This window comes from Melospiza georgiana, chromosome 6 (genome assembly GCF_028018845.1).
Source record: "Melospiza georgiana isolate bMelGeo1 chromosome 6, bMelGeo1.pri, whole genome shotgun sequence".
NCBI lineage: Eukaryota > Metazoa > Chordata > Aves > Passeriformes > Passerellidae > Melospiza > Melospiza georgiana.
This window is the reverse complement of record NC_080435.1, coordinates 7,539,354-7,567,287: the sequence shown is the minus strand read 5'-3', so window position 1 is coordinate 7,567,287 and position 27,934 is coordinate 7,539,354. Positions and strand designations below refer to the sequence as shown.

At 37.3% G+C, this 27,934-nt stretch overlaps 2 protein-coding genes across 19 annotated transcripts in view; one reads left to right on the top strand and one right to left on the bottom strand.

The window, feature by feature from the left end:
* The window catches only part of MYBPC3 (myosin binding protein C3), a 60,853-nt gene extending 53,801 nt beyond the window's left edge, over window positions 1-7,052 (top strand). Inside the window, exons 30-35 of one of the 2 annotated variants that reach the window (XM_058025800.1) lie at window positions 999-1,138; window positions 1,900-2,059; window positions 2,628-2,764; window positions 5,255-5,441; window positions 6,376-6,418; window positions 6,941-7,052. In XM_058025800.1, the coding sequence (XP_057881783.1) occupies window positions 999-1,138; window positions 1,900-2,059; window positions 2,628-2,764; window positions 5,255-5,441; window positions 6,376-6,386 (635 nt within the window). In that variant the 3' untranslated portion in view covers window positions 6,387-6,418; window positions 6,941-7,052. Of the gene's footprint in view, window positions 1-998; window positions 1,139-1,899; window positions 2,060-2,627; window positions 2,765-5,254; window positions 5,495-6,375; window positions 6,419-6,940 lie in introns of those variants that run through there. The other variant, XM_058025801.1, reaches the window with a different exon arrangement.
* Window positions 7,053-16,522: 9,470 nt separating this feature from the next.
* MADD (MAP kinase activating death domain) overlaps window positions 16,523-27,934 on the bottom strand; it is a 69,077-nt gene continuing 57,665 nt past the window's right edge. For 15 of the 17 annotated variants that reach the window (XM_058025978.1, XM_058025981.1, XM_058025985.1 and 12 more), the window contains 3 exons: window positions 24,357-24,426; window positions 19,458-19,504; window positions 16,523-18,011 (listed from right to left, as the gene is read on the bottom strand). In XM_058025978.1, coding sequence (XP_057881961.1) covers window positions 17,904-18,011; window positions 19,458-19,504; window positions 24,357-24,426 — 225 coding nt within the window. In that variant the 3' untranslated portion in view covers window positions 16,523-17,903. The other 2 variants (XM_058025992.1, XM_058025984.1) reach the window with 2 other exon arrangements.

Below are 27,934 nucleotides of genomic sequence, written 5' to 3'. Positions count from 1 at the left end.
TAGAAAGTCACAGTTCCCCCAGTAACAAAGGCTAATTTATTACTGGTTTGAATATCTTTCTTTAAGGAATTAAATTACAAGCCACCTATAATTACATTCCTCTGTGCTTTGCTCATCTCATACCTACATCCATCAGATTCTTACAATTTTCTTAATTTTTCCAGCCTAGCTACACAATGGGGAGACAGTTTCCCTTCAGCTGTCTAGAATGATCCTGAACTGTTTTTCACTCAATAACAAGCTGAACAATCCAGCTGTCCCCAGCAGGCCCCACAACTGGGTACCGCAATCTAACATCAAAAAGGTGGACTGGTGTCCTAAGTTAAAAAAGACAGAAATATTATTTAATAAATCTAATCTAAATCTTACAGCATTTGACTAAACATCATGGTATAAAAAGAAAAAAATAAAATTATTATCATTTCATACTATGTTCTCTATATTTCCATGTATCTTAAAAAGGACACAGATTTCTCTATCTCTTTGAGAGTTTGTTCTTTTTCTAGCTATTTCAGAGAAATCACTTAGTGTGCAAGCTAACAAGCACTGAGCCAAGAGGGAAAAGGTGCATTCCCAAATGGCTGGCCTGCCTCAGCTGGAAGGCACACACCCCATTGCCCTGGTAGTTATAGCAGTGTAGATAAATGGCCAAGAAATTGCACTGAGGTTACAAAGTAAGTAATAAAACTGCAGTTAAAGAGTTAATCACATCCATCCAAACAACACAAACTTCTTATTCTATTTTAAAGATGTTACTAATTCTTGTGTGTTTTCTATTTCTCCGTAAGATTCAGGCCTCTCTAAAGAATATTCAAAGGTTATTTGAAAATTTCCCAATGTTCTTGTTTACAGTTTTAACTTCACATTAATGAAGTGTGTTGCTATGGAATGTTACAGATTGCTATCAGGTTCTATTTTATTTCCCCTGCATGGGGAAATGACAAGGCTCCTGAATCTTGAACTAGAAGCTAAGGTGTTTTCTTATATCTCCTCTGCAGACAAGCCTGGTCCTCCTCAGAATATAAAGCTTGTAGATGTTTGGGGATTTAATGCAGCCCTGGAGTGGTCACCTCCCCAGGACGATGGCAATGCTCAGATCTTGGGCTACACAGTTCAGAAAGCTGACAAAAAAACAATGGTAAGAACTTGGCTAGGTCTGTGGCTCTGAAGGGAGTTAAACCAGCACCTGCTCTGGGAACACAGAGACTTGAGAAAATGACTGAGTTCATGACACTCATTTGTACGTCCAAGGTGTCCTGTGGCACCTCAGAGGCAATTAAACATTGAGAAATAGAATCTAAAAAACCTCCAAAAGGTGAAAGATTAATTTAAATACTCAGTAGAAAATGGAAGGGAGACCAAGCCTGTGCAGTATCAGGTGGCAACTGCATAGACAGATCTCCTTAGAAGGTGAAATTATACTTTTTATTTGCAATTATATTTTTCATAAATGCAGCAAAAAAAATGAAGGGGAGGGAGGAGGAGTTAGAGTTGAAGTGAGATGCTAGGCATAGCAGGGTATGTCCTGGGAGAGGTATGTATGCCTGTCAAACTGGAAAATATCTTCTTACGGAAGAACCCATTAACCACTTGTATTCCGAGTACACATTTTGTACCAGATTCCCCAGATATGAGTATGGCTAAAATATGGTAGAGAGTTGAGGGAATTTTTTTCTCAAAATGGAAGCATTAATACACCTATCACACCACCAGAATATAAAAGTAAGAAAATAGATCAGCTGATCTTCACAGGGAGCAACGTAATATCAATTTCACAGGTTAGTGCTAAATACCTGTCTGCCTGTCTTTTCCTTGTAGCAAAAAATTTCTCTCCATACCAAAAGTAGCACATGTCTGACCTCTCACAACATCTTTCTAAACAGTACAGTCTTGTTACAGGAATGGTACACGGTTTTTGATCACTATCGTCGCACAAATTGTATCGTGTCGGACCTCATTATGGGAAATGACTATTTTTTTCGAATCTTCAGTGAAAATTTGTGTGGACTGAGTGAAACTGCTGCAACCACAAAAAATCCTGCCCATATCCAAAAAACAGGTAACATATTCTTCAAACCAAAGATCACAAAAGCCACTAAGTACCAGAAGTAATACACTGGCAAATGAAAAATACAGTTTTACTAGCTGCATCCCTAAAGATATTTTCATTATTTACTAACTAGCACTTAAAAAGAATTTTAGCATAAAGAGCCTTTATCTAGGAAGATCTCCTGTACTAATACAAAAGTTAGTCAAAAATATTTAATCATAGAGTCTTCCTAAACTATATTATCTGAAGTAAATAATACAGCTGGGATATTTTATTTCTATTTTGGCGTTAAAAGTTGAAGATGTATGTGGTGAAGACTTTCCCTGCACACATATGGCTCTCATATTTTTAACAGAAGCTGAAAACTCATGATTGCCAGGACCTTTTACCTTAACTAACACAGTAAACATGAGACATGTTTTAGAATGAAATGTATTTAAAGACTTTTTATATCACAAATGCCAAAAGTTTTGAAGCTTCCTAAAATCATACAGACAAAATAAATGACAGATAGATTGTGCAGAAGTCAGTGGAACTACCAACACGGTTCTTACTATTTTGTCTCTTTCAACTGCAGGCACCACTTACAAACCCCCTTGTTACAAAGAACACGACTTCTCGGAAGCCCCTAAGTTCACCCACCCTTTGGTGAACCGCTCTGTGATCGCAGGCTACAACACCACTCTCAGCTGTGCTGTCAGAGGCATCCCCAAGGTACAGTCACCACTCTCACTGAGGGTGCTGCGCCAAGGCAGGAATTCCTGCCAGCTCAGCGTGGCTGAGTGTGGCATGGCTGTGCAGAGGAGCAGCAGAGGGCACCTGGTCATGCCCACCTCACTCACACCTGAGCCTGCAGAGAGGGGGCGAGGGGTTGGGTGGGTCTGTGCACAGCTGGGGGGTGGCACAGTGATGGGGACTGAGGGAAGGGCACTCACTGCTCCTGGTGGCACCACACCACTGGAAATGTACCCCCTCTGCACAAAACCCACTCACTGCAGAAGGTAAACAACAACAAAACGGTCTGCTCACAATCTATACTCTGCTCTCTCTAGACTTGGAAGAAAACAGCAGCTAAATGTCATCTACTGTTCCACTAACCAAATGACACAGAGGAACAGCAGTTTTTCTGTAACACCAATGCATCCACAGAAGTTTTTGACAGGCTGAGCTATTTTGCAAAACTAGAATAAGGCCTGGTCTCATGTGAAGCTTTTTTTGCGGGGGTTTTGTTGGTTTGGGTTTTTAATCTCGCAGTAATATTTTCTCATTCTAAATATATTTATGAAAGTCCCATCAAAGATTACATAAAGATGTACTGTTTTGTTAATCGGGAACAAGCAGTAAAAACTGTATCAGCTAGGAGCTAAATATAGACTTCTCAGAAAAGGGAAATAAGATTTTTGCCTGCAGTGAAGGAATTTACCATATTATGACATAATCTTGTCCTAAATTTAAATTAGCACAATCCCTTCATGTCTGGTTGCTTATTTTCAGCTTCTTTCACTACCTCATACCTCTGAAGGGATCTGATTGCTACAGAGCAAAACATGTAACAATCACTCAGTCCAAATTAAAAAAATAATTTACTGCTTTCATTGGATGGAGCTCCAGACAAAACTCAAAAGTAAAAAGGAAGCATATCCATGTAAACAGCTTCCAAAAAGCAAGAACATTACAGAATAAACACCAGCAACTGTAGGCAAAATCCATCTTCCAGTAGCTGCCTCAGCTTAGAAATGACTGTGTTATTGACAATATTCCCTCTTGGTTAACTGACATTTTTGTGCATCTGCATCCACTTCATTCTGTTTCCATGGTTTTAAGAAGATTCTTTAAAAACCTTCTCAATTTTACAGCTGTTCTTGTGCAGTAATGGAAGGCTTTGCAATTCAGGCATGCCAGCTCCTCCTTCACATTAGCCTGAAGGATCCAAGTAGTCCTCAACCTTCAGTACACCTAATGCTCTTAAAGCAGCTTTTCCAGATATGTTTTCGTACTTCCATTGCCCAAATTACCCTTGATAAAATGTTTCAGTACCTGCAGCAGTGCTCTGCAAAAGCTCTCATTACCTTATGTGGATGAGAAGTTCCCAGTTCTTAATTATTGTAGATTCTCAAGCACACCTCAGGATGATCTGTAGGGCATGGAAAAGTTTACACTGCAAGCAGAGACAGTACTCATGCCCTGCCAGTAATGAAGTATAACAAGAGACATATACCCAGAAAGATAAAGAGGCTATAGAGAAACAAGGAAAAAATGTTAAGGCAGGAAAAAATCCAGCAGAGATCTGACAAGAAAATTGAGCAAGTGGCAGCTGGGATGTACTGGATTGATATACCACAGGTCAAACACAAAAGTGATTCAGTAGATTTGAAAGCACTCTGTAAAAACAGTGCAGTAGTTTTGGGGTTAATGGATGAAGAAACAGAAGACAATAATGTCTGAAAGAAAAATAGAAAAATGTAAAGCTTGGTTTTATATTCTTTAAACACTGTTTCTTCACTGTATGTACTAATGAGCCTGAAATAAACAAAAGCAGTTTGTTTCAGATTTTTCATTTTCAAAGTTCCTTTATAAAAATTAAAGGCACTTTTTCAGGAACTGGAAACAAAACATAAAAGCTTGAACTGTTATAGAAGCAACCACTTCATTCCATAGCAGAAGCCGACAGGAACTTCATGTTTAAATTCCTGAAGTTGCTAAAGATATGCTAGAGAGTTTGGAAAATTCTTTCCTGGACCAAACCTTGGCATCCTAAATTGGCAACCCAGCATCTGTGGACTTTCATGACACTTCTGTTCTAATAATCTGTAACATTTAATTCCCCTTCTGTAAGATTCTTGTAGCATTCAAATACATTTTAATAAGCACAACTAAATAACTCCTAAATGAATGAATTTGTAGTCAGTTAATAGGGGTTGGGTTTGGGGTTTTATTTAATTGCAAAAAACAGGGCAAAACCCTACATTTCCTATATGCTATTTTGAGTTAACAAAAATACTGAACTTTTGAATTATTGGTTTCATGAATTTGTACTGAATGAGATGTTCCTTGAAAAAGTATTAACAGTTCTTCTTCAATACTCCTCATAATACACCTCATAATACTACTTAGCCTTTGATGGCTACATTGAGGCCGCAAGATCAGGTGTAAGTCTTCCATTCTCTAACTTCTATTTTAAAAGTCTTCTTTTTTGCTCTTCAGCCGAAGATATTCTGGTTCAAAAACAAAATGGATCTCTCTGGGGATGCCAAGTACCGCATGTTCAGTAAGCAGGGGGTGCTGACCCTGGAGATCCGCAAGCCCACTCCCTTTGACGGAGGCATTTACACCTGCAAAGCTGTCAATGAGTGTGGTGAAGCTGAAATAGAGTGCAGGCTGGATGTCAGAGGTAATCAGATGAACCTTATGCATAACCCTAACACTGCAAGGAAGAGAGACTAATGGGTAGTTAAAAGGAAATAAAACCATAGTTCCCCTTTATCTGATTTTTTGGGCAGTATACAAAAAGTTTGTTAATCACACGCATCAGTAAGATTTTTTTTTTTCATTCTGAAGCGTTATGATAGAATTAGGTTACTTGCTAGGTAATAGAGGTCTGATGGTGTACAATTATTGCACTTCTGACTTGCTATTTCTAGAGCAGATACTTAGCAGTGGAAGGGAGGTCTATCTACAACCACTGCATCGAGGATAACTTCATTAAACTTTGTGCTTATTCTGTAACTGAAGGTTTTAAATCAAGTAATTGGCTATTAGACCTATGTATAAGGTAGTGCATGCTACATCACAAACATTTTTGGAATTATAACAAATTTTTTTTTTTTTTTTTTTTGTCAAAAGGACCAGGAACAAAAGTCACATGTTTATAACAGAATAAAAAAAATATGAAATATTAAATATTTTTTGTAAAGCTGCCAGCAAAGTATCTATCAATAGAAATGTAAGTAGCATTACTTTAAGTGCTCAAACCCAGTAAAAGCTGCAAAAGTGACCTACATAACAGTAATTGATGGAAATCCATTTTCAGCACAGCAAGCCTGAAGGTATTTCTGCACATCACCAAGTTGAATATTTGACTCGGTGCTAAATCAGGAATGTGCATACAGTACACCTTGCAGTGCTGGGTGCCAATACCCTCAGGGCTCACAGATTAATTTTATCATCATCTGAAGCTTGCTTTAGGAACATTAAATCTTCTTAGAATCATCAGATAAAAGCAACTACTAGAGAATGTCCATATTTCACTTTCAGTACCAAGTCTCAATTCAAAACTACCATTCTTTAATGTCTGATAATATCTTAAACTTTTTTTCATTCTCCAGCTCCTCAGTAAAACTCTGAATCTCAGTTGATCTGAAAGTCAAGGTAAGAATAAAAATAATTCAACTGGAAAAAGGAGCAATGGCTGTTTGGTCAGATCTGTGAATAAACAATTATTAAATATTCATGGTAGAGACTTTTGAGAATGTTTGTAATGTTTATATTATTATAAGCAAATGCACATATAAACATTATTGTTTATATGTATAATACAAACAATAATGTTTATATGTGCATATGTTTTTATTTCTGTTTGTTTTTCAGTAGTCAGTATTCCATGGTCTACCTTTAATACATTGTGCCAGTGTAAAAATCTGTAAGAGTAACAGAATACTTGGCTGTCATTTTTTCTTAATCCACTACAAGCACTCCCTCTAAGAAACAGTTATTTATTAAAATAGGACTAACTAATATCAATAACCTTGCTTCAACAAAGAAATTATAGTTAACATTTAAATGCATCTAGATGTGTAATGTACATTTTAGACTTAAAAAGAATGAAGTGGTATAACATCAGTCAGGTAATGTATTTTGACAATAAATCCTTATCTCCATTTTCTGTCTCAGCATTAGAGTGGAACTTGAAAAGAAGAAAAGTGAAGATATTAATGAAACACAAATTCTGCTCATTTAGGAGTCCTGCTCATCTTAGCAATCACTTAATACACATGTACAAGGAGGCAGCAGTCTTGTAATGTCCTGCTTACTCAGTGTGTTTTCAGACAATATTTCCTCTTTTCATATATCTGTCATAGTTAGATTGCCCTTGTCTCCACATGAAGTAATTGAAATAAATCAAGATAAACTTTTCCCCATTACATACATATGTTTTTTAAAAAATAGTAAAATTATGCAAAACTGAAAAAACCCTAGTCATTTCCTAATGTCTGAAACAAGCATAAATCCCCCAATTCTACAGTTCACTCCATTTTCTCTTTGCAGAACTCTGACATTCTTCATAAGAAACAAGTAGCTCAGAACAATGAAGCAGTAAGATACTATTTACAGTATATAATCATTATATTAGTCTCTGTGCAACAGAATGTAACTTTCATTCCTGCTGTTTTTACTGTCAGTGAGTGCTTGAACTATCCACTGCTGTGCTCTCGAGCAGAACTGTGTCCAAACCACACCATTTGGGAACCACTGGCTATAGCTACTGTTCTGCTTTTTATAGAAAATAATGCCTTTGATAATTACTCACTACTTGTTTTCTAGCTTTTAAAAAGACACCAGCATAGAAGTCCAGTTATTAGATGTTTTTTTTTCTACCAATCAGAGACATCACACGAATCTACATGGATAATTTTGCATGTCAGATGAAAGAGTGAAAATTCTAGCAAGGGAGACTATTTGCATGTAAATAAAAAACTTTAAAGAGAAGCTTGGAATGAATGAAATAAACTCACTGTAATAACTCTTCCTGAAGGTTTGTGAAAGGCCATAAGTGATATGTAAGCACTTTTGCAGATTATTTTGTTTAAGCAAATGAATGACATGATAGCATTTCCAGCTTCTCACCTACAAGTTTGAAGAGTATCTGGGGTAGGTTTTTTCCTGCAGTAGTTGATAGTTTCTGGCTGGGAAGTACATTTTAATGATCACAGGAGAAGGCAAGAAGATGATTTTAATCCAGGCAGCATTGCCTTTTGGAAGAATCTACACAAAGGAACTGAAGTAACACTCCTCCTCTGCCTCCACCATGCCACTTGGGATGGCAAAGCATATCTGACACAGAGTGTTAGTTGTATTAGCCAAGCAAATGCATCTTCATAATAAAAGCACTGATGGTCATAAGATGTGTATTTTAATAATTTCATTATGATATCAGAACAAAAAAGGATACCCTCTAAAACCAAAGCAAACTTATTCCAGGTTAACACTTCTCTATTGCACATTGTTGTTATTCAACAAATAAATAAAATTTAAAAAGGAAAATATGCAGCCGGGTTTTTGTGCTTACACTTTCTGAGCAATGCTATTATTTTTTTTTAAAAAGGCACATACCACAACTAAAAGACAGAGATGATCCATATTCTAAAGAACCTGTGACCAGAAGGCAGTGGACCAAGAGGACCATCACAGCATTTGTGGGACAATGCATATTGCAAAGCAGTGACTGAATTGCAAAAGTTGGAGCCTAATTCCATAGGGCCTTCTAAGAATGCTCCACTTGAAAAACACAAATCAGTTTTGATTTTCAAAATTTACAATGACAATTAGTCAAATGCAAATCCAAAGCATTACAAAAGAGAAGCACTAACTAGATTTTTTAAAAGTCTTCATAAAAATAAGAATTCTGAGTTCAAAACACTAACCACTCCTCAATTTCCTGAAAAGAGGAAAAGAGGGAAGGTGCACCTGCAAAGCCTCAAGAAAGGTCTTCAGAAAATGGTAGGTGTTTATTGATGTTTTGCCAGCATATACTATTGTCATTTATCTGTTCAGTGGCTGACACAGATCCTAAAAGTAGAGTCACTAATTGCCCATTAATTCCATGCTGGTAATAAATAAATTATTAAGTAAATAATCTTCATCCCAATCTGATTAAAACCATATACACTGAGAAGCTTCTCCCAACCTATCTGGTTAAGAACAACAAAGTATCTCCCAATTTTCCCCCCATCGCACCTGAAAAGACTACTTGATGAATGACAGTTTAGACTATCCTTTCCTGGGTGAGATCTCCTCTGATGTAAAATCAGCCTTATCTCCAAATGTCATGGCAAATATTCTTACCTTGTAGGTTTTTAGTACTGTTAGAAGTGTGTAAGGTTTGTTCAACAGTAAAAGAAAAAATCAAAATAGGTTATAAAGTTCAAAAATTCCCACCTAGCAGCAGTCTCTTTTGGAATATAAGTGCCTTTCACAGCTGGTAGCAGTTACTTGCAAAAACAGCAGTCCTGCTGAAGTTCTTCCAGTAGTTTTCTCCATCAAGACAAAACAATCTGTTATTGCTCCAGTAAAAAGACCCTTCCATGTGAGAAATATATGTAACTTAGACAAACATAAGGTCTTCAGGCTGATTATTTCTATCCAGTTGGATGTGAAATTGACTGTAAGTTTTGATGCTTCCACAATTTCCATTTAAATCCTATCAATTGAGGCTGCTGGCTGCCTGTTCAGTGTACATGCCTTTCCTTCAGACTATGAACTATACACCTGATGGAGATACTTGGATGCTTTGAATTAACATATGTAAGACTCATTTGAAGCACAGGGGTGCTGCAGAGCATTACTAAAGCCCAGTGCTTCACTTCAGGTAAGAAACATCACTTCTAAAATATCATGACAAAGAAAAAGCACCTCCAGTATTCCTACCAGCCCAGTTCTCTCAGCCCAGGGTGGCTTACCTGCCAAACAAACCCTCTGCTGACACTTCAGCCTGAGACAACGCACATTCACACCACAGTATCAATTCTCTTGTTTCATTCATGTTTTCAGCACTGTTGTGTAAATACTCTAAGTAAACAATATTTATATACTCCTGGCAATGGGAACCTTCATAAAAGCCACCTGCTGGAACTGAACTGTCAAGTGAAAACAAACCTTATCTGAGCACCTTGTTTCCTTGAGATTGCCTTAGTCCTCAAATCCTGACCATTATTCTGTGAGCAAATAATAATAGCAAAATGAGTTAATGATTGACCATTACTTCTAAAATAACAAAGAAAATGGCTAAAGAGCTCTCTCATGCAGCACCACCTCTCCCCTTCAATGCCAGGAGCTCCCCCCACCCACTTGTCAGCTCTTGCTCTGAGAGATTATTGCTCAGGGCTGCAAGGCATGAAGAAAATCTCTTCAAATTGTGGTGTGAGCATAGCAGATTAAGGTAAAGCTGCTGGGTTTCCTCCTTTTCCTCTTCAGCAGGCTTATACAGAAGCTGTCAAAGGCTGTGTGGGAGTTAATGGATGGTCCCCCATGGAGATAATTCTTTTTTCCTATTAACAAATAACAAGTGGATCAGTTGAAGCTAAAGAAGGAAATTACAGTTATGTCCACACAGCAGTCATGACAGTGACTGTTTGGCAGAGCTTCTCAGGTTGCAGCCTGTTCTGTATTCTGCTATCATAGATCCACAACTATTACTGTAAAACTAGCAGGCTTATCTGTGGTGACACCTGCAGAATAAAAGTGATTGCTGTTTCTTTCCTGAGCCTTAGTTTTCTGACTGGTTAATAAAAATCTCAAGAGTATTTCATTCCCAAGTCACTGTAAATCTAAGTATATGCTCTAGTACTAAAGCTACTTTTGAAGAAAGGGTGCCAACTTCTAATATATTTTTATACCATCCACAATGCAGGTGAATACTTGTGTGTCCAAGGAAAGGTAACCTGTGTAATAAGCCATGTTTCCATCAGTGATGTCGTCACCAATGTTTCCATGACCTAGGTGATCTAGATGACCTTCAAAGGTCCCTTTCAACCCAAAATGCTCTATTATTCTCAAGCAGCTTTGCTGCCTAAGCTACAATACTTACGTGATATAGAGGAGTATAATGCAAATTAAATTGATTGAGTTGAATTGTCCCAACAGAATGTTTATGAAAAACACCTCACCTGTCTTGAGATTATCTTCCTCTTCCTCTCTGTAAGATGGAACACTTATCTTTACCAACTCTTTCAGATTTTTCTAGGCTTACTATATCAAATTATATATAAAAATTCAGTTCTACTTATTGAAAATTACTGTGAGAGATCAAGGCATTCCTATATATTATTTTAACAAATTTGTCAGTGCAGGACATGCCAAACATTTAAAGATAGCCTCGGTACATCTCACCTGCAGGTTTCATTCCCTATGAGAAAGGATTATTGTTCTAATTATTTCAAGAGAGATCTACAATCGAGTAGAATGAATCAAAACATAAGAAAATATTATTTGGTAGAACTTTTTCCTTAATGGAATCATATAATGGCCATTCAAAGGACAGTAGCAAGAGAAAAGATTTTTCTGGAAGTCAAAAAAATCATTCATGTTGCTTTGATCACAGAATTCCTTTGAAACATAATCCTTGTATGTATTTAGGAGAGAAGTTTGTCACTAACACGTCATCTCAGAGTAGGTTTAGAACTACAAGCTGTTCCTGTCTCCTTACAAAAGAATTTTATAAGAACAGTCTGCTGAGATTAAAAATAGCCCCACTGATACCTTTCAAGTGCTTAGCAAGAAGAGAACTCTATTTTAGGGAAACAAAAGCTGTCATAGAGATATCCTTTACTTGTCATTGGGCAGGGTCCCCACAGCAGTCTGCATAAGCAACACATCCTAAACAGCATGAACTGGTGAAAGTTTAAAAGAAATAGATAAGAACGGCCTCACTTATGAGGTCCAGATATGGAAAAAATAGTCAAGCATCTGCTTAGTGTGCCAGACAGAAACATTGTCAATAACCAGTCCTGAAAGCACAGATAAGTGTCATAGTTATGAACACATTTCAGTCAATAATTGTGTATTAGCACAGCTGTACCAAAGACAAATAATCTAAAAAAGTGACTAATCTAAAATATTTAAAACATCAGTGGCCAAGCGAATGTAAAACAAAATTAAGTGTTAAGTGTGCTCCCTTTTTCTTCTTATCCACAGAAAATAGTCTGAATGTGATTTTGTGTTCTATACAATGTATTTAGCAAACATAAACAATATACATAGTTTCCACTCTTTTGCTAGGAAGCATAAATTGTGGGACCCAAATACACGAACCCAAAGTGTGGATGGATGCACTTTCACCTTCAATAAGGTTGCATTCCCTTGGTACCCGTCATATGCTAACAATTGCCCCAGAAATCCAGATATATTCCAGGCAATTATGATCACAAAAAGACTAAGTATCAATATAACTCTCAAATACACTTTTGTTTCATGTTTCATGTACCCAGGGAAAAATGGCCAAAAAATCCAAGCTTCTCTTCTTCTTTGTAGGTGAGCTCATTGTATGTGGTGCCTGAAAAGAAAACCCCAAGTACAGTAGACTTTGATCATAGGAAAGTCCTCAAAAATTTCTGCCTGAAAACAGGACTTGTTCTTCCTCACTGGTATGAGGGGGGATTACTGGACTGTGTATCTACAAAGCATAGTATTTGCTGTTATGATTTTTGTTTCCTACAGTACTGAAAAACATTAACAATTTATGACATTTTTTAGGCTACTGCATTACACCAATTTATTATTTATTTATTAATCTGGATTGCACCAATTTATTTATTTTTAATATCAAATTAAATGGTTGAGTCATTTCTAACAAGCAGTGTATAGAAGAGCTGCTGCTGGAAGCTATCACAGAACAGCAGCACTAAGACTGGAAACCTTTCCTTTCCCTCTATAGCACTCTTCAGCACTCCACCAAAAATAACTTGATTTAAATGCAAGAGGAGTAAGCATGGAATAAGGCTGAGAATGAAAGAAGATGACAGAGCACTTGGTAAGGACAGGAGAGAGGGATGAGAGACTGTGACAGGGGGCTGGAAAGGGGCAAGGACTGGTCGAGCAGGTGGCTGGGAAGAGCATAAGGCTGAAGTGCCTGGGCAAAGAGGCTGGGAGGTGATGATGGCCACAGAGGCAAGAAGAATGTATAGAAAAACTACAAAGTGAAACAGATGGAGATCATCTGATGGGAAATTGAGGCGCAGAGTTGAGCCTGACTGGCTGAAAAGAGTGTAGGCCAAAGGTGTGTGAGGAAACAGCAAGGAATCCAAGCAGGGTGGCGTGTAAAAAGAAGGAGAGTTCTTTGATACCCAGAGCACTATGGATAGACTTGGACTCACTGTACTTAGTAAGAGAAACTGAAAAGGCAAAAATGAGAGCAAAGAATGAGAATACAGAACCAGAGTTTTCACATACTCGAAGGAAGCAACTATTTAGAGTTGTACTGGTGTTTTTCCTGACACCGTTTGTTCCTTTTTATATAAAGCTATTCTGGAAGATGGGGATTTCTATTTCTATGTAGGTTCCTAAATCACTATAGTAACTGGTGCAAATAGAAGCAGGACTGTTTGCCCTTGGCTGACATATATATGCTTCTTTGTTGGACTGATGCTTTAAAACAAAATCAATCATTGCTAGAACTACTATGCTGCAGAAGTTTCAAAACATTGTACACCTGTAAACAGTAAGTTAACTTACTATTTTACTAACCTTGGTATAAACAAGATCATTTTTGTCATATCTGAGTACAGTACCTGCCTGAAAGAGGTCCTCCCTAAGCCTGCCATGTACTCAATTCCATTCAAACCTCCCTTGTCACCAACATCAAGCTTTTAAACCTCCAGACACAGCGCTGGAAAGAGGGATCACATACCTACTATTTAAAGCTTCATCACATTTCCTCTATTTTAGTGAAACAGCCACACTGGGAATGGCTGTAGAATCTCAAAGCTGTTGTTCACACTTAACACCTTCCAAGGGTGTCACAGGGTAGGGCTCTGTGTGAAGCCTTTACCACCAGCACAGACAAAGTCACCACTCTGCTGCCTGGGAGTGTCCTGCCTTGTGACAAGCAGATGCCTCTGGCTGAATTGTGACTTCTAGAACAGCAAGAAACTGTTAGGCACTGCCTTTTATATGACAAGGTCTTTTGCACCAAGCTCCTGCTTCTTGGTCCCAATTTCCACTTCTTCTGGAGCTCTGAGATGTTTTGTTTCAACACCTGGCTTGTCTAAGAGCAGAGACTTGGAGTTTGTAAGTACCACTGGAGTCAGAGTTAAGCAGAAGCCATTTTTTTTCCCAGAAGGAAGATCTTGCCTCAGAGGCAACACCATCTGACTTTCATTCCTTTGGCAGTCAAGGGGAACTGGGATGTAAATACTGCGCTTTGTGAGAAGCTTAGCTTCTATTTCCTGTCTAGTTCTGAATTCAGTGATAACAAGAGCCTCTGCCTGACACTGGGGCAAGAGCTGATTTGTTACCATTGCAGGCAAATGTGTCCCTATTAGAAACACACTCTGTGAGCCAAAAGCCCTCTTTTGGCATAAGTAGCGTCATTTTAGAAATATTTTCAATATTTTTGCAATGTAAAGCTTCACAAGGCTCACAATCACAGCCAATTTTCCCATCCACTTTGATTACTAAGCTAGAACTTCAGTTGGAATTGCAATTCTTAATGATTTATATTTACTTGCAATTAAGCTTTTAAATATGCAGATGAACATTTCATCTTACTCTGCTATCCTGAAAGTGTTAAAGTAGGATGGTAGGGATTATCCAAAGTTAGGAACCCAGGTGAAGAAATTTTCACAACAGGTTTCTTAAAGTAATGAGCTCTTTCCCTCAAGAGACCCTGAAAATGCTTTTCCCAGACATATCCTTAACAAATATCACTTAATAAGTAGCAGCATCGTGACACTCACTGATGTTTAATCTTTAACCTTTAAAATGTGGACCCATTTGCATTAGAAGTGGACACTGCATTCACAAATAAAACAAAAGCATTTTTGGAACATCACAATGGAGATCTGATAACCAGAATACAGATAAATTAGTAACTTAGGTTCCACTTTAAAAACTGCCAGGAAGACTAATCACAAATTCCAGCATTTGCAGAGAACACTTTACAACCCTGACTTTGAAAACCAACTTCCACAAAAAAGAAATTGTAATAGAAAAAGAAACCTGTTCAGCCATAAGGAAGTTTTAAGGCAAGTTCATGTTCTTTGTAACATTTGTGTAGGAGCCTTAGAAATAACACAAACGTTAAAATAAAAAGGTTGCAATTTTGAAATTCTTAAAAACTAAGACACAGGCTCCTCCTAGTGGTAAAAACATAAGAATTATTCTTTTTGTGTTAGGAAATTTCTAGAACGATTTATAGCTAGTCTGTTAGCCTAATTAGTCTGTTAGCCTTTCATTTGGTTCTGGAAGGTTTAGAGGCCTTTAAGTTCTTATCTGCTACCAAGGTAGCTACCTAAATATCAAATATTTAGGTAGCTACCTAAATATTTAGGTATTGCTACCTAAATATCAAAATGAGTGGGACATAACCAAAAACACTTGCAAATCACTGTAACAATTTCTTTCCTCCAAAACAAAGTTCATCTATCCCTTAGTGCTTCAGAGTGATGGAGTGGAAAGGATGGAAGACTATATTCCAAAAGATTTACATTTTTGTAACAATTTAAAATCCAACTTGCATTTGCATTTGGTATCCAGAGAGTAGCACTGGGCATTTGGTGGTGGAAACTCTGCACAGCATGTCAAATGAAAGTGCTACACCCAAAACATCAAATATGGGAAATATTTCATGCATTTAAAAAATGTCCTCAGTTTTGAAGCCAAGTCTCACCTAAAGAGCAGAAGCCCAGTGTCAGAGCAGATGCTGAGCTTGTAACTGACTCATCCCAGCCATGGAACAGCAAGCTCTATATTTAGCCACACTTGTCTGTCAAAACAAATTCTGTCAAAAGGGACAGAGGGCCATTTTTATTATCAAGTCCTTTAAAAATCTTATTCTGCACTGATGTTTCTCATCAGCCTAAAGCAGACAGCAGCTTATGTAATTTTAAAAGTAGCTGTATATAGTAAATGATGTTGTGCATTTAATAATCTTCCCCCTATAATTTTAAGTTGATTATTTTAATAGGCCTACTAACATAATTACAACCTAAAAATTAAAATGGTCTACCTCAGTGGGACCCAGCATTGCATAAATGGAACCTCTATTGCAGACCAAAGTGCTTTCAGTCTTACCTGTACTTGAAACACAAAACTACACAAAACTACAAATGCTAAAAATTCAGATGTTGCTCTAAGAAAATTTATAGTCTCAGAAGGCAAAAGAAAGAAAATAAATTCAAACCAAGTTAATTTCATTATTTGCCAATTTCAGCTTTGCTTTTGTGCTAGGAAAGGATGAAAGATCATTTACGTCCCACTTCCACTTGCAAGCTTGCAAAAGAAATTTCCATATTTCAGATGTGTCTGTTTTCCCTATTCATGTTTTACAAAAATGAATGTTTTGTTTTAAAGACAAATGACACACAGATGTTGTTTTAGAAGAACAAAAACCCTCATTATTTAAAGCTGCTTATATGGAAAGAAATTTAGATTGTCCATTTAGAGTCTTCTCTTTTCCACTATTTCATCTATGTGTGTGATGTATTTTGTATATAATTACATTTGTTTCAGAATAACAAATGATAGAAAAGCACAGGAGGATGAAAACTAGTTGCTGGTTGAATGACATTTTATTTTCACATTCAGAGAGCTGTACAGTTTCTATAAATAGATGTGATACTGTAATATTTACATCATCCTCACCCATACTAGTATATTCCATTTTAAATGGTAGATACCCTGACCAAGCCAAAACAGGGTTATTTCTGTGTGCATTTAGTCAGGATTCTATGTCAAAACATACAATACATCAGTTTGTGTCAGAGCAATTTCTCCTGGTATTTTACATGTAACATTATTTTCTCTAGACAGTCTCACCTTCCAGCATCCTAAGAGCTTTCCAGACAAGTGCAGTACAGTTCAAGAACAAAAACAGGATGCAAAAAAAAATTCATATCCAGCCTATTTAAAATAAGGAATGTGATGGATAGTTTTAACTATGTGAGTTTCATTATACATAAACACAATATTTTCAAGATCCCTTCATATACAGGTACAGATTGAAAACAAAATAAAAAGCAATAGTTTAAAAGATTTGGAGACAGCAAAATCCTCTGGGCTGCTGAACATGTTCTGCAGATTTCTGTACTGTACTTCTGCCAATAATGTTTTCAAGTTTTACACTGCCTTATTAATTTTCTAATCCCTGTGATTCACTGCTTTAAGGAGTGCTTATTTGCATCTGTGAACTCTATTGTTGGGGTAGCTACAAATGTTACCTAAAATCCCATTTGAAAATCCACAGAACCCATGAAGTGTTGAGGTTTTTTACACTACACTACATTCAACGTTTCTCTCTCCACTTGAGAAGAGCCATCTCCACAGATGGACCAATTAAATAATCAAACTTCAACTGTCACATGATATTTTAACACTATGACAGCTAAATGACACCTCTACCAAAAGGGATTGTAGAACTATGTGACAGGAACGCCGTGTTGGTAATTTAAAATGAACAACACAGAAGGAAAACAACAAAAACACAACATTGAAACAACATACAGGACCAGGCTGCTTCCACTGTGCACATACCAGAGAATCTGAAAGCAGAAGCCTGCAGTTAGTTGAAAAGTGATCAAATTGTAACAAGTACCACTAGAACAAAAAACAACCAAACTCAAGCTGTTACTCATCTTAACAAAAAAGGTATTTCAAAGGAATGTCCAGAGTAAGTCACTCACAGCTGGATGCAGATGCTCAAAACTGTCTGATTAAAAGCTCATTTAAAAACTCCATTAAGGATGAATTCAGAAGGAGACTGAACATGGAAGGCTTAGGTTTTTCTATGGGGAAAGACTTGCAGGGTCATACATAGATAATCCAAGTTCTCAGAAAAGACAGAAAGTGAGCTCCAGTAACTGCAGTAAAACTGGGAGTACTGCATATCAGTGTGCCAAAGGGTAGATATTTCCAAGAATCCTGATCAACTGGAAACTGGTCGAGGTGGTTTGCTTTTGTTTTCTGCCTCTTTTCCACGAATTGCAGCCACATAAGAGAAGAGACACAGCACGGAGTAGCAGATCTCATGAGCCTACAAGAATTTAGAAGAGATACTGAAATTCAGATTAAGTGTTTTACAAAATCCATTGTACATTTGCATTTTCCTGCATGTCTTCCTTCATGGGACAAGTACTCTGGCTACAGACAAAATCAGGAAAACGTGTCCCCTACTATCTTCTAACTGAGACAGAGAGAGAAGAAGAGCCATATAACAAACGAAAAACTTCCTTTGGGATAAAAACATTAGCTGCTTAACAGTATGATTTAATAATTTTTAAGAACAGCATGCTAAGCTAGAAAGTTGGCTAACTGGCTTTGAAAAAACCATTCCATATATTTGCTTTTGGTCTTTTTCATGAAATTACAAGATATTTTCTGGGAGGAGTTGAAAGAGCTAACTAAAGAGAGGGTTTCACAAGCACTACTCAGTTTTACAATTATTTAACTGATTAACTGTGCTATTATTTAACCAAAAATCCTCTTTTACCACATGACTGGCAGCACAGTTCAGTGAAGGTAAGACTTAGACTTAATTTATATACCAGTTCTAATGCCACCTGTTCTGATGATCTTAAAAATTCTTGTCCTTTGAACTGACACTTAAAATCTTCGTAAAGGTAATAAGCATAACAATATGTTTTGTTGTATTACAGTATAAGCTAAAACACTTCCATAAAATACTTTTTTTTCCATTGAACTGGCCTTTCTTACTAGCAGATACAGCTATTTGCTTCTTAAACTACATATATTCTAAGCGTTTTGTTCTAAAACATTTCCAGCTTCTCCAAACAATTTTGCTCTCTCTCCTCTAGAAATTCTGTCTCCATGAAATCACCAAATGTGCACAGTGCACATCAGACATAAACTGAAATTTCCCTTATGATGATAATCATTGGCTCCTATTTCTTCCTCATGAATGCATATAAGCCTGATCATGTATAAAAGTGCTAAGCATCATTATCAACTGTTGGTGCTCACAAAAATTGTTATAAAAACTGAGTATTATTCCAGAACACGAACTCATCTATACAGCAGGAATCATACTTTTACTGTTCTCTCACAAGTCATTGCTCATAAGGAGATGGGAATTTTTGTAAATTGTTAACAATAATTTTATTCTTAGGAAGTAACCTCCCTTTCCAACACTTCTATGGAGTAAGAGTTGTGTTCTGCACTGTCTTAAAATTTAGCAGTTCCACCAGGTCCTATTGTGCTGAAGTTCAATGCCAAATTGGCAACCTTTCATCTTTATCTGTCTTAAAAAAGGAAACAGTGCTTTCTGCACTACTGGTGACTTCCTCTAATTTCATAGATCCAACAATCACTGAGTTTTGCTGTCTCCCCCAACTGAAAACATCATAAAGAGCAGCTGGTGTTTCACTGTAAATCCTGGAGTCTCAATGTAATTCTTTTCTCCACATGAAAATGTAAAGATACATCCTCTAGAGAACCACCAGAGGCATCACAGTAGACTCACCATTGGCGTCTTGTACTTGTGGCTCACCACTTCTTTAGTTTCAGGAACTAAAACCGGACGGGCAAGAGACAAAACAAAAAGTTCAAAAAACGAGAGGCAAATGGGGAAGAAATAGCACAATGTTCCCATGGGAAAGGGAAGGGAGGCAGACAGACAGCAGGTGCAGGTACAGGGCACTTCACTATCCCTCACTTCTACATATTTCTACTTCTTTTCATTTACATTACATATATCCTTGGAAGACACTGGTAATGTCATAATAAATTACTCCAGCTGGCAAAAATTTTCACTGCCCGTGTTTGGCACAGCAGATATTCGATGGTTCTTAAGAGACTCTGGCTTTTCTCATATTACTTATTCCTGCTAGACAGTAAAAATAATGAAAAAATATGCTTAATAACAAACTATGTCTAATGCCTACTACAATAAAACATAACCCAAAAATTCCATAGGAATTTGTCACTATATGAATCCCAGAGATTTCACCCTTGAGATCTTCTCTGCAAGAAATTTCAAAAGAACTGTTGGACACTGTATACTGTATAGTAAGCTAGTGAAATCCAGGGGGAAAAAAAGGAGCTGAGGGAGAATTTTTTTCTTAACTTGAAGACTCTTTTCCAGCTCTATTTTAAGTTCCTCAAGATATTCTTTCTCCTGTATAGGATGTGTGTGATGGTATTTACTTGACATACTCACTGAAAACATTCAAAGTTTTTGAATGAGTTGCCTTAAAATAAAATGCTGAGTTCAGTGACACATATTCCTAAAATACCAAGCTGGTTGGCTTATAGAAATCTTTATATAAAAGGAAGATTAAGGCATTGATAAAAAAATCTATTATCCAGAAAATCTGCCCTTGTTCCGTTGCACTGCCTCAAACTGATAGAAAGAAAACTGGCATAATATAGGTAAAGGAAATTTGTTTTTTTTTTCTCACTGGAGAATGCACAAAAAAGCAAACTGTAACCAGCTCATTTGGGTGCAGTGCATCTGAACTGTGCCTTTGGCCCGCACTCGGTCTGCAAATGTTGTGAACAGATACCATGGGAAATCACCAGAAGAGAACAAAGACCACACTAGAACATTCAACTGGCAAATTTAAAAAGTCAATATCAGGGGAATACCAAGGCCAGCTCTGAGTACTTCCCTTCCAGAATAGCTGGAATTTGCCATGAAATTTCTGTTTCACAACAAAAAAATTTAGAAGAAGCAGTACAGAAATTATGCAAAACCAAATCATTCCAGGTTCATAGAGGAAGGATAAATGTTTTATTACACATAGTACTAGTGACAAGAAAAGAAACAGAGGCAGATGAGTTCAGTATGAAGAACCAGGAAAAGTCCACAACAAAACCTATCCATGCAGATGTCATCTCTTCAACTATGGTATGACACAGCTAAACGCTGGAGAGGGAGACGGATCACACTCTAAGGGGCCAAGAGTAGGCAGTGCAGACTGGGTTTGAGAAAGTTCTCAAAATATAAACCAGTACCTACTAATTCTCACATGTCATGGTATTGTCATTCTTGAAAATAATCTATTGAAAAGTACAGAAAATGATGGTAAAAAGTAATATTTTTGGTTTATTTTTCAACTCTCACTCTCCTTGGAGTTGGCAGCTGCATGAAGGGCTGAGAAACAAGGGAAGTGCACACCCAGGCTGCACTGCCCCAGTGATACCAGAGACTAAAGCTGGGGAGATAAGGAGGTGCACATCCAAGCTACCTTACCCGTTGGCACCAGATGTTCCAAATTAACTCCATGTCACCAGGGAATAAAGGTGGGAGTGAGGCTGGTGCACAGCCAAATAGGGTAGGACTTTTACAGCTGTTTAAGTCTCACTGCCCACTGGATAACATACAACTGTTCATATACTCTTCAAAAAGCAGGAAGGGAAAGCTGTAAGGACCTTGTGCCACAAGGGAAGGAGAGAAGGGAAGCTGTAAAGTCCTGTATCATAATTGAGAATAGGAAGAGAGGGAAGAGGAGAGCAGCTAGGCAAGGTATTGTCTCTCCACAGTAAGTTGCCTTGTCTTTATTTAAAGTACTCCTTCACAGTCCTTCCAATGCTGAAAATTCTCCTGAGAGGACTGAGTTAGGAAGATTAAGAAGAGTGGGTTTGCATTTACAAACACAGAAGTCAAAGCACTACTACTGCAGAATACAAAGAAAAAAGGAAGAAAAGAAAAAGAAACTGCCCTCCCACAACAAAAAAGACCCCTCCACCACAACAAGAAAAAACCCCAAAGAAAAAACCCAAGCTTTCAAAGATTCAAGCCTCAAACTGAGAGATTAGCATTTTCTTCTAACATTAGAAGTTATTCCTGATGCTCTTGAACTGAGTGGATGAAGGGAGTAAATTAGGCACCATCCTGCAGCCTTTGGTCCTGTAAATGAAAATATGGTGCTACTACAAAATGAGTTTAGGGGAGATCACTTTACCTGCTGGAGAATGAAGGTTTTCATAGCAGCGGCGGTGAAGGGGCCACAAGAAAGTAAAGCACAAGTACACAGCAGTAACTCAAATTCCAGAGGGAAGAACCTTTCATTTCCTCACTTACTTAAGTTTACACTTTCATTTGTGGGACACAATTCCTGAACTTCTGCTGGCATCCTGCTCTGAAACCACAAGTCCAGCTGTGATGCTGCCATCTAAACCCAGCATTAACACAAATGGACCTTTAATTTCCTCCTGTGCCACCACTAATTTGGAGCACTCATGCTTGGTAAAATCCAAATCTCGCATTTAAGTACTTCCCATCAGATTGGAGTATGCACACTTACCAGACTCTACCTTTAAAGAGCATCTACTACTTCAATATGCTCCTACTATAATAAATCTGATGGCAAGGTTTACAACGTTTAATACTAAAAACTTCATTCTTCTAAAGCAAGTTTTTGATGAATGCTTTTAGTCTACTACTACCAAACATGTTCATTTATCTTGAACAGGACAGATTGTAATATTCTGTCAACTTTACAACAATCCAAAAAACAGCTGTGAGGTAGCCTCTAACCTCTGCATAAGAAGAAAAGCTACCTCCCCTGCAACACCCTCCTTCTTTTTTATTTTTTTCTCTGTATTAGCTGGATGGGCAAATTGTCAATCTTTGGCACATGTAAATTGGCTCTTGTCTGCGACCTCCATTTTGTGAAAGAGAACATTTTAACTCAAGTGGTTTAATTTCTCAGTTTTTGCTTGTAAATTTCAACTCCCAGTTTATTTTTAGTTACTTCTTAAAATTACCCTTTTTAAGTTCCATATCACAATTTTAGCTTTTGGAATAGGCCCTTGTTTACCAAATCTTTTGTAAAAAAATAAGAAGTCCTTTTTCTTACATTTCTTACAGATATTATTTAGGGGCTAAATGCTCTGTTACAGAGTCACCAATACAAATTAACTAGAAATAACCAAGCCAAACGATGTCCTTCTTCTTGTGCAATATAAACAAACTACTAAAAGAATTCTTGGCATAAAACATCAAAAAATGATCCAAAATAATTTTGGATCGAAGTAATTTCTTTCAAGTAAAGATTTCAGAAGCTGAAGCCACTCTTTAAGCTAATTTTATGGCTTCTGAATTCTCATCTTCGTAAAACCAATCAATAATCTTTTACTGACTCCAGAAATTTCTGTAAGTAATAAAATGAATCGTGCCCATCAGCATGAAAACATGCTATCAAAGGAACAGAAACTGAACAGAACTTATAAACATCTAAGCTATCAGAACATGTTCAGGGTTTAAATATACAGACCTGATCATATGAACCATGAACAACATTTTCAAAAACTGGAAAAAAATTGTTCACCAATTCAAATCTGAAACACCTGAGAGATTTATAGTAAACAACAAGCAAACTGCAACATCCAGAAGGGTTTTATCACTTAGAACTTTGTCTCACCCAAAGGAGACAATAAACTCTCATGGACAAACGCATTAATTTCAGAAATCTCATGTTAACAGTCTTCTATAATTAAAGAGAGAAGCCCTCAGCCAGAACATTCTGTTCACAGTACTAAAGAACATGACAGTCCTGGCAATGGGAGCTGCTGATGCAGATTCTGTTTAATGGCCAAAGTATGCTGATCTACTATAGAATCAAATTTCAGCTCCTTTTTATATGTTTCAGACATACTCCTAAGACCTGAACAAATGTCTCAAAGATGGCTGGAAGAATAAACCAATTTGGGCTTCAGGAGAAGTACATGGATCACCCTTCCAGAGAGCTGCATCTGAAGTCACTTGTGCTTTTCAGACCCTAATTAAGAATATTGTGACTGACACTAATATTGAAGAGTAACCTGAAATATTGCCCAGACTCCAGTGTAGACATATATGCAACAGCAATAACTGACCAAAACAGCACAAACTCTCTGTTCTCCTTAACCTTTAGTTTTCCACTCATTCTCTAAAATAACAATCACAGGATAAATAAAGTACAACTAGATAAAACAGCTTCTGCTCCATTTAACAAAAATTAAACTACATTAGAGCAAAAAGAAAACTTTGCAATTAACAGTAATTCTTTGTAATGAAAGCGTGGTGTGTTGAGAAAGATCAACTTTAAATCCTGCTTTAAAAATGTGGTTTCTCAGATGAAAAAGGAACAGACCAAGACAATTCTCACACACATCCACATCTGGTTTCTGTTTGTTTCAAAAGACTCAGGACCTTTTCTCTGTCTAATAATAAAAAGCACCTAGATCAGAAATCTTAATACGATAAAAATTAATGAGGAAATTTTTATGTAAAGTCACCCATGTCTCAGGCAACTCCTTACAGGCAATCTACATTCTCTCCCATCTTTGAAACTGCAATGCAACTCTGAATCTGAAGACTGGAAATTTGAGTTACTGCCATGTGAGTACAGACCTAATATCAAAATAATGTAATTACCAAATTCCTCCAGGACAAAGACTCCTCGCACAGTATTGCACTTTTTAATGTGATTCAGCTCTATGAAAACCTACAAAAACAGGAGGAAAAGTAACATAAAATTAGTTGGGTTTGGAGGTTTTTTTTAAGCCAAAAATCAAAATTAAACAAAAACATCATCACAACAGGTACAACCTGAAGTTTGATAGCATACACTACCAGTTCATTTACAGTTTAATACATAAATAAAGGGTGAAATAAATATTCAGAAGACAAACTTGCCACAATGCTAGAAATCAACAAAAAACTTAAAAGTGCTAAGAAGCGAAGACAGCAGAAGATGAAGTACCTTCCGCTCCTTGCAGGAGGAGAAAGCATGGAAGAGAAACGAAGGAGTTAGTAACTCTGACATATCCAACATTGCTACCCCTTCAGGCACTCAAATGAGTTATTGCAAAAAGAATACCAACACACCTGAAATACAGCAAAAGAGGGGGATGAGAATAAAGCTGGCTCCCAAATTTGGCACTGTTTGTAGCCTCTGATCCATCCCAGGTAGTTTCTGCCCCTCCATGCATCCTCCTCCAGCACAGAGGGCAGGTAAGGGGCACTATACTTCCCACCCTGATACTGATCCTCCTAACCTACCAAGTAGTCAAATTGAATCCAATGAGGAACCACCAACCTTTCTTCTCTCTGACATTTCTGCCATGTAAGATTTTACTGGAGTTTATGACACATAATCTTCAGAGTTACTCTTGGAACCATCTCCTTTTCACAGTCAGTACCAGTTTTCTGCTTGAAGCAGGATGGGAGAGTTTGGAACCTTTTCTGGTTTTGCTCACTTCACATATGGCTCTGCCAGCTGAGCAAGTCATTTAGAAAACAAACCTGCCTTAAAGTCATGTTTTACATACACGAACCCCATAAAGCTGCTGAACTACACAACGAGGTTTCTCAGTCCAGAACGCAGATACCAAGACTGCATGAGCAAACAAGTTCTCTTTGCATAATGAGTTTGTTTAACATCCAATCTATTTGAAGATACAAAACAGACCCTTCTTATGTGCACATGTCTAGAAGGGTCAAAGTCAGTACACAGACATAAGAAGCTGTAGCAAGTGCTACAAAGACGTTAATCCATATCCCACTTTCTAATAGACTTGCTTTTCAAGGCAAGAGAAACACTAAGAATAACATTGCCTAATATTTGGAGTGTGTATGTCAAACACCTTAGAGAGGTCCTTTAAAAACTGTATTACAATAGTGTGGTTGGATACTTGAAGTGCCTACACTTTTAGGACACCATGATCTCAGGACCTTTTTTTTTAAATGGTACTAGAGAAACTTTATTGTCTTAGAAAGACGGGAAAGGAAAACTCTGCAACCCTCTTGAATCCCATATTAGCAACACCAATGTAGTCATGCATTATATGCTATGCATGAAAGACAAAGGATGTCAATACTAGAAATTGTTGTGGAGTTTTTGAAGAGACTTATTGTCAAGAAGATCAGTAAATCTGAGATAAGACATGCTGATTTTCAAGTCAAAGGAATTTTACTATTATTTTTATTGACAGAGAACTTCCACTTACTTAACAAGAAATCTTTATTTCCGCTTATGTTCAAGCACTCAAGGGAAAGGAGACTTAATCCCATCTTTTTTTTTTATTTGCCTGCTTTCATTCATATTCTATATGACTTTACTTGGTCAAAAACATTTTAATTTTTGAGGTACACTTACAGAGTAAACAAATCAATAACATAATACTTTCTTCACTGCACTTAGTTCTGTTTATTCTGTAATCTTTGCTGTGGAAAGTTTTTGCTAATAGTTTGAAGCACAAAAATTCAGAAACTCAGTAGAAAGGCTCAGGCAGAACACTGGCCATTTTATCTGGGAAGAGTAAAACTGCCTAAGAGACGTGACTGCCCAGGTGCTCACGATCTGAGTTAATGTTATGGAGTGCTGCATTTCCACAAGACCTAAGAGCAAGACGAAAATTTATCAAGTTTGTCACAATTACCATCCATTTTCAGAAGATATGAGTTAAAGGGCAATTTCTTGCTATATTGTTTAAGGGACAGAGATGCTCTCCTCCCACTCCATCAGAAAACACACATAACGGAAATAGCAGTTACTTACCCTAGGGAAACTGTGGCTCCTCAAGACAGAGCATTCAGTGTGGATCCTACTGTAGATGGGCATGTGCCTTATGCATCTTTTATTAAGCTTCCATCTATTCTTGACACAGATGTATTCGGGCACAGGCTACTGAGTCCCAATATCAACAGAGTTTGTAGATGTGAACTCAGAATTATCTGCCAATGCCACAGGTACATGATTCCTCACTATTCTAAAGAACATCCTCTAACCTGCTAGGTGCAGACAGACTTCAACGTTTTTATTCTTAAACTTACATGTGCTGCAGCATGGTGAGACAATCTGTGAACACTAAAGACAACTCTCACATGTCAGTAACAGGTTGTCCCACCATGCATCTGAGACATTGCCTAAGGAATTCACAAGATGGTAAGAAAGTACACACACCACAAATCAAGAGCCTTCAAAAACACCTTCATAACAGCAAGCTTTACACTGAAGCAGCATGTTCAGTCTTCTCACATAGACTCCATGTATATTTTTCTTTTAAAAAGTGGAAACCCCTCTTCCTATGTTCTAAATGAATTCTATGATGTCCAATCAAGCAGAGCAACATAAATCTCTTATACTAGTAAGCCACAATACTGAAAAGAGTACTTGGAAAGATAGCCAAGAACAGGGCCGTGATATTAAGTAAGGAGAGGAAGATGAAGAGAAAGTTGGGCCTGATGAGATCCTGTAGGCTTTTGTTGGTGAGTATTCCCATTCAAACTCAACAGAAATAAAAAATGCCATTTTCAACACCGAAAAACAGCTGTGGGATCCTGGTTTCAATGATGCTTATATAAATATTCTGAAATCAACTGCCTTAGGAAGCAATTCACACAATGTATACAAGAATTGAAAAAAAATCATCCAGAATAGCAGACCTTTCATGAAGAAAACAGACTGGTTGATCAGTGTCAGAATAAGAATGCCAACATCCTTTAGCTCCAAAGATTATGAAACTGGAGGTTTTGGTTTTTTTTTTTTTTTTTTGCATGGTGCAACTAGTAGGAATCCTTTAGGTAATTGCTACAGTTGTCCATTCTACAGATACCCTCAAATGATACATGTTTGTTATCTGTCTAGACACTCTGCTTTGAAAAGGAAAACAAGGTTACATATCTTGGATCCCCTAAATGGTACTGAATGTGGTCACATAATCTAACAGACCAACATATTGAATAAATGCAGTGTATTTTCCAGAACTGCACTTGTTTCAATATCCATCTTAAGTAATGGCAATAGCTTCACTGGAAAGGTGATGAAGAGTAGGAATAATCCTTCAGGTAAGGGAGATTGCTGGCGTATGTCACGGGTCTGGCCTGTACAGACTCTTTTCCAGAAAAAAGATAGGAATCTTCATGACAGACAGCAAATTAGAATACCATTCTCTCTAAGAAAGGATATGATAAAGCTGGTATTCTATGAGTTCTGGTAGTAGCACAGGTCT